General features: G+C 40.7%; 1 protein-coding gene across 1 annotated transcript in view; it reads right to left on the bottom strand.

The window, feature by feature from the left end:
• The window catches only part of CUBN (cubilin), a 151,740-nt gene that overhangs the window by 85,585 nt on the left and 53,080 nt on the right, over positions 1-13,075 (bottom strand). The window contains exon 28 of the mRNA XM_075705163.1: positions 7,879-8,038. Coding sequence (XP_075561278.1) covers positions 7,879-8,038 — 160 coding nt within the window. The remainder of the gene's footprint in view (positions 1-7,878; positions 8,039-13,075) is intronic.

The raw sequence follows: 13,075 nt of genomic DNA, 5'->3' as shown, positions 1-13,075 counted from the left end.
CTTCCCAGTGTCAGGGCAGATTTAGATCAGATACATTCATGGTGACACTTTGGTGACACACTGGCTTTAGAGAAGCCAGTAGGGTGGCCCTGTATCTGTCACATGCAGAATGCAAGGGAATTGTGTGTTTGATCTGATTTTACATGTGTGTCATGCATTTTTTTTCCTCTCTACATTACAAGCCCCCAAGTGCTTCATTTAGGCACTAGCTAATCTTTTGCTTGCACAGCTTTTACGGGGTCACTCGAGCTTTGTAAGTAAAGCCCACACTCCATCAATCTCCTTGGCTTCATCTCCAGAGGGAAGGTTCTGTCACATAGCAAAAAAGCCCCCAAATACTTAATAAAACCACCTAACAAACCATGAGCTCTATATTCCCAGAGGCAAACACTGTGGTATGTCAGACGTGAAAAATAGCATCTGTATCAGAACTTCTAGTTATAGGAGATATTTTATAACATAAACCAAATAAACTACCCCTCTGACCTGCTCAACTAGTCCACAGTTTTACACATCTAACTCCCCTAATCTCCACTAAGTCTATGCATAACTTGCAACTTGAACAAGGTATCTTTGGCCATTGCTCTGCTTAACACTTTTTTTTTTCTTCAGGAAGCTATAAATCAAGATCTTCAATTAAATGCAAAACCTTTCCTCAACACCTTTTGTGACAAACTTGGGGTTATTGAAGGGTGGCTGCTGAGCCCCAGAAGCATTTGCCATCTTCTCTACCATGGGGTCTTTCAGCTTCTCACTGAAAACTTGAGAGTGGCTTTGCCACAGTTGGCTCTAGAACTTCTAGGACTGCAAAATACAAATCTGTGAGAGAAAAGAGCAGTAGTTTTGAATGGGAGCAAAGCAATAAGAAGCTATTTTAAACTAAAAAAGCCATCTAAATGTGGATGTGAGGAAGACGTCTGCAGCCATGCCAGCAATGTAACACAGATCTCTGTCCGTCCATCACCCAGTACTCACTGGAAAACTACCTTTTAAACACAAGAATTCCCACAATTGAACAAGTTAGCTATAACCCAGGAAAGCCTTTACATAGCTGATGTTGACCTCTCAGGTGAATTGGCATGGACTTAGTTCTTCCTCTTTGCCCACCTTGCTGCACACAATGCTCCATAACCCTGGGGTGGTTTACCCTGCAGCCACAAAGCTACATTGTCAAGCTAGCAGATGTCTCAATCAAGGAGTAAAAGAAGCTTTTAAATGTATTTGAAACTAATCCTGTCTTCGGTCCCTCTGGAGAGAGAAGCACAACAGAAAAAAGTAGGGCACGTACTTCTTCAAGGTGGGTAAATGTTAAGCCCCTGAAACTTTGATATCCAAGAACATTTCAGCAGAGGAGGAGAGAAGAAGAAAGCTTCAGTGTAACCCACCACCCCATTTTTTTCCCAGTGCCATCAGAAGATGGCCTAATTTTTTTCAAAAGAAACCAGGTCGTTGGGTTTTTACAACTGGAGAAGAAAAAGGTGCCGGCAGGGGGGGAGCCTTACAGTTGAATTCGCAGGGTGAGTTACTCCCTTTCTTTTCCCTCGGCAGCAGGAATGACACGGCCGCTGAGGACAGACTTCAGGAGAGGAAGGCTGCCTCGCCAGCTTGGGAAACAGAAAGATTTCTCAACAAACAGACTTGATGGCTCGGCTCCTGAGGGGGTGGGAACGGGGAGGCAGGGGAGCTTCAGCAGGCCAGAACAAAGCCAATTGCTATTTATCTCAGCCTGAAGAAAGCTGGGAACATTTTAAAACTAAACAGGCAGTTATGACTCAGCTTCTCCTACTAAGAGTTTCCTGATAGCCACAAAGACTTGTTTTTTTATTTAAACCCGAAATGGCTCAAATGAGTGGAAAGCTTCTGTGCTGCGCTTTGAGGCACAGATCTTTCTACGCAACCCTTGCAGGTAGCATTCAGATTACTCACGCTCCCTCTCCAAAGTGGTTTATATTTTCTCTGAGCTCAATCGATATTCTCTGGATGAGGTATGTGAAGCACATGAATAAGAACGTCAAACTGTTGCTAACGTGCCATTTCTTTTCTTCCAACTACAAATGTTCCCAGAAAAGGCTTTTTGTTAAAAGAGAAGTGATTCTTTTTAAGTGCTCCTTTAAAATGGAGGTACAGTTTAGATCTCTGTGATTCATTTCTTATAATGAATGTGCTGAACTAATGTTGCCAATCATTTATTAATTGTTTGCAAACAGATGGAAAATTGCTTGAGTTTATGCCTAAGTATTCACTGACTAATAGCTGAAAAAAGGACTCACTGATCTTTGCAAACTTGTGAACTTCACACCTGAACTATTCTGACTGACCTGCATATGGAAGCAGAAACATCCGTATCACAGCAGAAACGTAATCTCTGAACTCTCTGGCCAACTAGCAGAAAGTCTATTTCTGCTTTTATATGGATGAGGTAAGAATCAGTTCTGTTGTGCTTTTTTGAAAATATAGATGCTAGATGATTTTAACAAAATATTTACAGAAATACTTAAGAGATCAAAACAAATGTTCCTGCCTTTAAACTCATTTTCTACATCTACGGAACACTAAAATGAGAAAAATTTGAATAATGACAGAAAAACTTTTTGAAATGTTTAAAAATGTTGTATGTGAAATACTTTATTAAGATATTGAAATAGGAAAAGTTTAAATGATGATGTAATCATCTCAGCTAATTAAACTTCTTCCATCTCTGGCCTCACCATTTAATGAATACAAACCTTCTCCCCATGTTTACATTTGTCTGCAAACATCAGATTAGAGTTTGCTTCTATTCAAATAAACGACATTTGTGCTGTTTATGGCAACAAAGTAAAAAAGATTTGGTCTTCAGGGATAAATACAAATGAGGAAGCAGAACCTATAAATTGCTGCATGACTTCAGCTCTCACTGAAATAATAGCGACTAAGCTGAAACAATTCTGTTCCTAATGAAACATCTTTAAAAGCTTTTCTCAGCACAGAAATACATTGTCTTGCTGTATGTGGACAGCCATACAGAGAGCTGCACTGTGGAAAAGTTTCTTGCAGCTGAACTGCATACAGCATATGCTCAGTTTGTGCAGACCTCCTTGCAGTCATTTTGGAAACTTCAGCCCTGCAGTTAAACTGAGGAAAAAAAAGGGCGGGGAGATACTCTTTTAGTAGCGTAAAGGTCCTGGAATTCCCTTGAAAAATGCTTAAAACAACTACCTAACCTGGTGTTAGTTGCTAGGAAATCAGGCAACAAATAGAAAGCTCAGGAAACATATTTGGTGTCTTTGCTTTCCTCTGGCTAAAATCTAAGTAGTCACTGAAGATTGTGCAAGGCGTGATTTATAGATGTCTTTCCATATTACTGCCTGTCTGGTTAGCAGATGGTATTCATTAACCAAAGAAGAATCCCTATTCTCATGAATAATTATAGCTGAATAGAGAAGTAGTAATCTGTAGCAACCTCTATTATTTGCAAGGTTTTCAGATTTATTCATGGTTATGTTTTAGCCACATGCTAGAAAAATCCCTTCCATAAAGTTTCAAGTGAACTGGCAGCATTCCTGTAAAATCAGAGTTAGGGAAATGAAAGGATTCAGAGTTGTTCCATTTGTTGTGCTCATGGTGAAGTATTTCAGTAAACATTAACTGACTAGCTGCAAGGAGCATGTAGTGTGAACATTTGCCTGCATTACACTAATACTTGCATGAAGTATAACTTGGATTTGATTCTGAAATCTTTTGCTCTTTTGAGTAGGTTTAGTTCATAGAATATTATCCAATGGAGCAAGTGGGATAATTTTTGTGATGAGAGTTTATGCAAGAGAGTAAAAATTCAAGTGAGAAACTGTGTTTTTTTCTTCTTTCTGATTTGTTAATCATTTCTGTAGCTTTGATTATTATTGGTTTATCAGTCTCCTGAAGTCTGGTATTTTCTTCAACATGTTCCAATCTGAAATCAGTAAGAGGGATAATAAATAAAGATAGACTACTGGGACCCAGACACCTAAAGGCAAATTTAGGCATTTAAACAGGAGCTTACTGAATGGCCACAGTTCCCATATCAGCTGCCAGTGTTAGTCTGGGGGTGGGGGGAGGTCCAGCTTGCTGAAGAAACAGAAATTAATTCATCCTTACCTCTCATAGAGAACATATCTCTGTTTTTAACAGCCAGACTGCAATACAAAAAGGCAGTTCTGAACATGGTAGCACCCACAACTCAAAACAACTGCTCGGGATTTCAAAAGATCAGACCCTGTGCATCCTTAGACTTTATGTGACAGAAAAACACTGAAAAGGAATAGTCATTTTTGAAAACTGAACACATGGCAATTTGTCAAAGGCTGCACAAGAAATCAATGACAGAGTTATGAGTCAGGCTTAAGAGATCTGGGCCTCAGCTCCCTCATTGACCTGCAATGCAATATTCTCTCCAGCAATCCTAACGGATGCCTGGCAAATGTCTGCAGTGAATGGCTTCTGCATCCTAATCTAATCTCTGTTTCTGTTATGCTTCCCTGAAAAACTAACAAACTATTTCACGTTTTACCTGACACACATACTGAAAACCCCAGTCTTAGTTATTGTATGCCTTTTAATAGTTTTCATCTTCTGAAAATACAGACCCAGAGTAATGAAAACTTCTCATGAATCAAGTGGCTTTTTTCACACCTTGTCCATCAATCATTTCTTAGGGAAATCCAATAGAAAAAAGATGATGGTGAAGGAAAAGAGCAATACAATACTTTGGGGCCACATAATTATTTTCTCAATAGTGTGCTTTGCTTCTTTTTTAAAGGGGCAATTAATGTGTCACAGAAAACAGAATACCAGGCACAAATTTTGACTATGCTGAGAAGAGCCAGTTGAATTTATAAGATCTACTGACAATCAAGCAGCCTAATGAGTAAGCTTCCAATGAAATGCAGAAGTATATATAAAGCAGTCAGCTCCTACATGTACATTGCTTAATAAGGTAAGTGACGGGTCTAGGAAATATGTGTCTTCTCAGATAGTGACAGTTGTCACTGGTGTAATTTTGCACTGAGAGACCTTTGGCCTTTTGGCCTTCTGATTTTTTTTTTTTTTTTTTTTAAGGAAAGCAATTCAATTGGCATGCCATCTTTGTGACATCCAGACTGTTACCAAGAGTTTGGTCTTTCTCAAAGGGCCAAAATATGCCCCAAAATATATCTGCCTGTATTAAGCTTCCTAATAAACAGCAGAAGTGGAATGAGCACTTTGCAAATCCAAGCTTTCGTCTGGTGAATAAGCCTCTTGAGGCCTTGGCTACAGAAGAAAACAGTGATTTAGCCAAATCAATTCTAAATCCAGCCTCATCAATGAAAGCCCCTTAGATGAACACTGTTATTTCAGAACCAAAACCACTTTGAAATTGAGTTCTTTGCACTACATCTTTCCATCCAAGTTAAAATTATATAGGACGCTTTTAAGCATAAATAACAGCATTCTCCTAAGATCCGTTACTTATTCTGCCTTTGGGAAAGCCTAAACCCTGGGTTTCCTTCAACAACGCAGATTAGCAACTCAGCAACTGAAAAGCAGTGGCTCAGCAACTAGAAAGATCAGATGCAAATGTTTCATATCAAAACACTTCAATTTTGTGTTGTATGTGGCAGCAGCAGCTCTTCACACCAGTTATCAACAAGGTATGCTTTTGGCTTTTTGTAATTGCCTCATAACCGCAAGCAAAGCTGCTGGAAACAGTGTCTGAAATGAACTGTATCAGGCACATGGCGGCAAATGTAAGTGCTGCTCTCTTTTACCAGCAAAGCATGTGAATGTTCTTGATATGTATCTCATAGATGCTTCACAACTGCCAGTGAAGGAGCACATGGACAGCCTGAGAAATAGTTCACAGCAGCTTGAACTCTAGAGCACACATTTGTCACTTGGGCAGAAGTAAAACCTCTTCACTCAGCAGTATATATAGCCTTGTTATTTTATTGTCAGGTGAGATGTTACCAGATCCAGGTTTAGATTCTCTTAGGGATTTGCCCTCAGGGAAGAGGGCACCTGAATGCTTCACTCTGAAATACCCAACTCAAAGCTGCATCTCCTGATGAGTTCCCGTAGACTAAGGGACTTTCTCCACTGAGGGTTTTTTTTGTGCATTTGAAAGATTTTCAGAAGAGAGAAGCAACTATAGCACCTCGACCACAGGAACATATCTAATTTTATCCAGTCTAGGGCAATGGTATATGCCCAGATAACATAGCCACCAAGGGTAAGAGGAATACCCATATTTGTGCATGACATCAATTGAGAAAAAAAGCAAGTGCCTGCAATGAACAAAAAGAAGACTGTGGTGAGCTCTGGAGGAACTTGCACTCATATTACAGGCTGTCAGGAGTTGCAGCTGTGACGTTCGAAGCCAGCAATGACATTCCCTAGGAGCCAGCCCTATCTGAACCCACAGATCCTCCTCTGGCGCTCAGACACAGCCCCATATTAGTAGTCTGGGCCCTGTGCAGCATTAGGCTGCAGTTTAGTGTCCAGGAACTAACAGAGGGGCAGTGCTGACACAAAAGTGAATGTGTCAGTGCAAAAAAAGAGTGCAGAAGAGTGGAAGAAGGCTGGAGAATCGGGGAAATGCTTGTGGGAGGGACGTGTAGGGAAAGCGCAAGAGTGCTTACCATGCAGGCAGATTCTAGAAAGCTTTGCATGCTTTAGAAAAGCAAGTTAAACCCAGTACCATGGCTACCGTTTGGAGCTGATGTCATCTGGCTGCGCATAAAAGCCTCCACTACTTCTTCTTTTGTGCAGTCCTAGAATGACATCACCTCGTAGCACAAGAACGTACCTTTGTGCTGCAGCACTTTCCCTGCTGGCCCCTGCCACACATCTCACTCCTCCCGCATATGTCCCTCCTTTGCCCAGAAACGCTCCTTGACCTCTGCTGAATGCACAACACCTCTGTCTAGTCTACGAGAGCCCTTTGGGAGCCCGCAAACCCCAGCAGTCTGTGGTAGCGCAGAGGAGCTCCTATTCAAACAATGTCTAGCATGCCGTATACTTCAGCAACCCACAGTGGGGCCTCTGCAGCCGATTTCAGCTGCTTTACAATGCTGTCAAAGCTGAATGGTGTGAACTGATTAGACAGACGGGGCAACTGTGGCGATTTAATTATTTTCAATGTTGGATCCTCTTTGATGGGATGTACAATGGCACATGAATTAATTTTTTTACAGTCTAATATTGCTGTTAAATAAGCAGAGTGAAAAAGTTGCATTTGTAGCGTCACTTATGAAGAAATTGCGAACATAGTTCACAGTTGTGCAGTCATTAACAGATTTGTTTATAATTGGCTTGCATGCTTGCCTATTTAATGAGGCCCGTGACAGTCTTCATGACATGCAAGAACAAGAGAAAAAAAATCCAAAGCACATCCTGGTCAATGTTATTTCATACAGAGAAGGAGGGTGGGGGGCAGGTTGAATGCACTACCCAAGAAAACAAGCACCATTAAATAAATCTAGAGAGAAGCCTGCACAGAAGATGCAAGTCTATAGGAACGGGGCAAACTGAGGGCTGAGCGTTTCCCATTAGAAAGCCCAAGTCACCCATGGTTCCCATGTAATAGCATATATCTCCAGTACAGAAACTTTGCAGATGCCCCTCATCCCTGTGTCTATTCCTGCAAATGAAAGCATATTTCACTAACAGCTGTCAGTCTCTGAGCAGATGATCTTCAAAAGTGTGCATGTGCAGAAACATCCACTGGGAAAGTATTTGAGGAATTATGAGGAAATACAGTGGTTTTAGAGCTGTAATGGGTTATTTCTACTTAGCTGACATAGGGTGGCATAAGCTGGGACTCCATTATACATACAGGGAAGAAGGAAACATACCTTCCCAGAGGAAACCTGGGTAACTTACCATTAACATGCCACAGCATCTGGAACCCACTTCTAGCATTCAGTCCGTCAGAATAAAACACCACATGAAGGCTAGTCCCTGTAGTGCTCCCTGCCAGTGGAAGAGACTGTCCACAGAAAGTGCCTATCAGGTTGGATCGTACATCAGGCCCATCATAGAGCTGAAATGAAACAAAAGATATCCCAGTGAGTAAAATGCAACTCCCCAATTCTTAATGTTTTGTACAGGATGTCAAAGAAAAAGCTGTGAGAATTCTCGCACTGGCCACCTTTGCACAGCAATATGAGCTCTGGGGAGTGTGGAAAGATTTGGATGAAATTATGAGCAAATATAACGGCAATATGTCTTTAAACCTGGCTGCACACTGTGCACAGTAGGAAGGTTTTGCTGTTTCTGTTTTGGTGTGTATTGGGTGTTGCTGGGGAAGAAGATAAAGGGCAAATAGCAATGAAACAGAAAGAAAAAGGGGATGTCACAGATCTGATTTGACTGTGTATCTAATGTGCTCAGTGCCTCCAAACCCCTTGGTGACAACTCTGTTTACATCTTCATTTCTTTAAGACTGCAGTCAGGTGATTTCAGGACTGGCTGAACTTGTGATGGAGAAAACCAAGCAGTCAGCATCACCAGGGCCTCCCAGAGTAGTGAGGACAAACTGAAAACCAAAAGCAAAGTAAATCCTCAAAAACCACAAGGCAAACTTCACATGTGTTTAGTGTTTATTTATTGTTTCATGATCTTATGCTAGTGTCCTGCTTTGGAGGAGAAGTGGACTGAGTCATGCTTTCTGAACTTTTGTACTTAGAAACACTTTATTTTTGATCTCCTAGTCACATTCTACATGATACTATTTTGACAGTCAAGTGTGTTGGCAGAGTAGACTTGGTAGTGTAGGTTAATGGTTGGACTGGATGATCTTAAAGGTCTTTTCCAACCTAAACGATTCTATGATTCTATGTGGCCAGCCTGAAAATCTTTCTGTTCCCAAACATAGATTAGAAATCCTCCATCCTACTCTTAAAACATCACCACTCAGAAAAACCTAAACAAACAAACAAACAAACCAAACCAAAACAAAAAAAAAAACCCACCAAACCCCAAACAAATAAAATGCTAAGGAAATATTCCTGTATTTAAATCTTGAAATCTGAAATTAGTCATATACTCACATTTAAGTGAAAACACTTAACATATGTTTTGATGGGATGATAATGGATGCTTAGAGCTTTAAATACATTTTAAATTAGTTGTCTCCAAAGAGGTTTAAAAGGTCTTTCAAATCCTAGTTTTGTGACTTTTTTCACATCCAGCAAATCACACTGAATATGCATCTGTGTTCCTCACTAAATATTCCAATGCTCAGTGTCCTTTTTGGGGGATGAGGTGTATAATTTTTGCAAAACTGGTAAAAATGAGACATTTTAGCTAAATTGCCTTTGACTTATGATACCAGATTGCCAGTTGTTGTCAAGTTGGGAGTTGCTTTATTATTTCTAGTTTTGTTACTATGGTTCTTAAAGTTTAGAAAAACAGCAACCCTTGTGCTTTTTTATCACTTTGCCACAGTTCATCTGATCTTCTGTCTCACAGAGCACATCTTCCTAACACAACCCAGCAAATTACTGGCACAGAAACCATGCCTGAACATTCTCACTGTGAATTTTTGGCATGCTTTCTTTCAGAGTTTCAGCAAAAACTTTTCTCTGTTCTGAAACCATCACTGTAACGTTCTTGCCGTGCAAAGAATCAAATCTGTGATCTCTAGAAAAACAGCCAAGGGTTTATTTATCTTTGTTCTCCATTCAAACCTCTTTTCCAAGTATCTCTGATTTCACTAAGAAGTCTGCTACACTCAACACCCATAGTATGGAAGTACGATATTACAGTAAATTTGATTAACCGTGCTAGCTACTAATTTTTGCACAGATTTTCTAGCAGACTCACATATTGGAATGAGTAATTAAACCCTCAGCTTTTCTGTTCAAGATGTTGGTCTTGCAGAACCTTCAGAAATCTTGTTGTTGATTTAAGACATAGTTGGGGCCAAGAAATCTACTCAAATGGTTTTAAATCCTCAAGCAGACAGTCTAGTTTGAATGTCTTTTTTTTAAATAAAAAAGAAACTGGGTGTAGTTCAGCCAGAAGTTAGGGGCAAATTGCAGGAATAAATCTATGATAATATTCCAAGGCTTATTTTATAGCTGGTGACCCTGAATCTTCTTGGTTTTCAATCCTCTAAAGCAATGAAAGGCTCAGAGCATGAGAGTGTATTGGAACTTGAGAACTATCACTCCATTTTGTATGATTTCTCTTGGTGAAATCAGAAAAGCTTGAAAGTTTCTAATTGCAGACCCATTGCTGGTAGTTCTTGCAAAGCCTTGATCAGATGTGTTTGATAATAGATATGAAATTGTCATAAAGATTAGATGTTAAGAAGCTGAACATCCATCTGTATTCTTTCCAAATGTAAAGCTTGAAGGACCACCTGGCAGACAGATGAGCTGTCCCATGCTCAGCGTTACAGTTATGACTTTCCTCCAAGCCAGACTGAGAGCTTTACACATTATTTTATGGCTTAAGTTCAACAAAATGAAATAAAGTCAGATCCAATTAGATTTTTTAATAGTATTACTTCCTTTGACAGCTTTGTGGTATATACTACTCATATTTCTGTGGCTTCAAGCCATGGAAATTTTACACCAGAAAAAATACGAATGGGCAATGAATTAATGAAATGAATCAATGTGGAGAGCGTGAATCTATGCTCTGAATAGAAGCAAAAACTATGTTAAGATATGTATTCAATGATCAGTCATTAGCCTTAGTGATTACAAATGAAAAACCATTCTAAAGATCTATGGACTAAGTCATACCCAGAAACTTTCAAATCCAAAGAACCCAACCTTCGTGAGTCTCCTGCAACTTTGATTCATCGAGGGAGTGTTATTTTTATCTAAGACAGCAAATGTCACATTTCTATGTAATTTCCCCTGAAAACAGTCCATCAGTTTTTTGAGACACAAAGAACGGTTACCATGGCAATCCCTTCATGCCGCGCTGCCCCGTGGGTCTGGGTTCAGAGCAGAGCTTCACAGGAAATTCAAGCGCCTGGCCAGCTGTAACTCATTGAGAGAGGCAGAGCGCGACTGCTAGAATTACAGCGGGGTTTTTTGAGCTGTCTTTCACTTCTAAATGAAGGGAACAGCTGCATGTTTTCACAGGGCATTTTGAACTTCTCAACCACATTTTGCTCTCACACAAATATGGGCAAGTGAAACTGAAGCTGAACGCAGATCTCATGAGACACAATTTCTCTTCTGATCTCTGAGACACTGTGTCTTGTCTAAGGGCCTGCTTTGTCAGCTGTGCTATCCTAAACTGCTGCAAATCGAGGGAAGGTTCCTCCCCAGGCTATATGAGGCAAGGTGCTCCCTCGGTCTGTGCAAGACAACTGCATTTTGGTGCAGTTTATTAGCCACTCCAATACCATACTTACTCTAGGAACTGGGGATTGGGCTCCCTCCTAGCTACTCATTGGGAAAAAAGTGTTTGCTCCCTTTCTGTGTAGATATTTGGTTTGTAATTTATTTATTTGTTCAGACCTTTTTAGCCTCTATCAGAATATCCAAGGGCTTCGTAATGATTTTGGCAGACAATCCAACAGGCAAAACATGCAAAGAGCTGCAACACATGTTCAGATCCTTAGCCCCCCCTCTTTAACTGAAGCAAATGCCCAGCAGCACCCGTAGTGCTCCATTTCATCAGCCTGCACCCCATCACCAGGCCCAGGCAGGGATGCAGTACATTCAGACAAATTATTAGGCATCGGCTCAATAACTTGTTACAAGAAACTCCTTATCAGGCTGCCCAGGAGCAAGCGTATAGGCTGACACAGAAGTAAAAAAGGGGAGGTACTAGCTCTCTAAGGGATTAATCAAGCTGTGGGACTGCCCTGCAGCAAAGTGGCAGCTGAAAACCATCTGCTGTACATTGGAGTGTGGCTGGGACAGCAAGACCAGCCTAGGCTGCAGGAAGGGTTCGGCTTGGGTAACTCTCCCAGAGGAGACACCATGGTCACCAGTATTACATTTGGCTTTTCTGACTCTTCAGCCTGGAAATATATCGCTGACACCAGTAAGGATGCCCTGGAGGCCACAGCGGGTCACCTCTCTTTGGAGGAGCAAAGCAAAGCAGCGTGACCTGTGTCGCAAAGCAGCTCATTGCCAGAACTGGAGCAAGGGCTCAAGGACAGAGCTGGTTGGAGTTTCTGCTGCGTGGAAAGAAGTAAAGATCTCAACCAAATGGGAGGAAAGAAACTTTCAATATGTTCTATTTGGGCATACTCGAAGCAGGGACATTTTCTAGCTGAGCACCTTGTCAAGCTTATTCCTTCTTGCAAAGTAAGACTGGCAGGACCCTTCCAGACAGGTAGTGGGACTCCATCTGTTCAGTTTTCCTGGCAGGAAACTGATCTTTTTTTTAGGGCAAAATTTCAAAATTTTCTCTTGGAGAACTTTATTTCTGTGAAAAGGCACATTTTTTTCATCAGGAAAATCATTATAAAGGAAAACTCCCAGCCTAACCTGCTCTGGAAAAAAAGCTGCTTAAATACATTAGTTAGGCAAAACACATAGTCTCCATCTAGAGATGATGGAGTCTTCAAAGACAAACTTTAAGTTTCATAGAGGGGAAAATCTGTCCTATGAATACTGACAGTTCTCATTTTTATGGTACTATAAATAATTCTATTATTGGATGTCATTAATTCATTATAAAATTATTAGTAATTATATCAATAATTGTCTCAATTTGAGTCTTGAAACAAGTTGTTTTCAGTCTGAAGGCCTTTTTACAGCAACCGGCAGCAACAGCCCTGGGCTGTATTTGCAGAACTCAGGAAAGGAGGTTGCGCTTTGGATCAGACCAGCATAGCCGGGAATGCCCCACCCATTGGCGGAGCCTCTAGGACATCCTTGAAGAGCTATTCTGACACACACAAGTATCCCTTTCCTCTTAGGAGTGGGAAATCTGATGTGGGGTTGTTTTAACTGATCTAAACACTAGAGGCAGTGATTACAGGTATCTGAGCAGCTCTTCCTGAATGGGTCGTTTATTGAAAAGGAAATTCTGACGGCATCGCAACAAATACGTTACCAGAAAACAAAATGAAGTGAAAACCAGGCAATATAATCATCAT

The sequence above is a fragment of the Pelecanus crispus genome, chromosome 2, assembly GCF_030463565.1.
Source record: "Pelecanus crispus isolate bPelCri1 chromosome 2, bPelCri1.pri, whole genome shotgun sequence".
NCBI classification, from domain to species: domain Eukaryota; kingdom Metazoa; phylum Chordata; class Aves; order Pelecaniformes; family Pelecanidae; genus Pelecanus; species Pelecanus crispus.
This window is presented reverse-complemented; position numbering and strand designations above follow the sequence as displayed.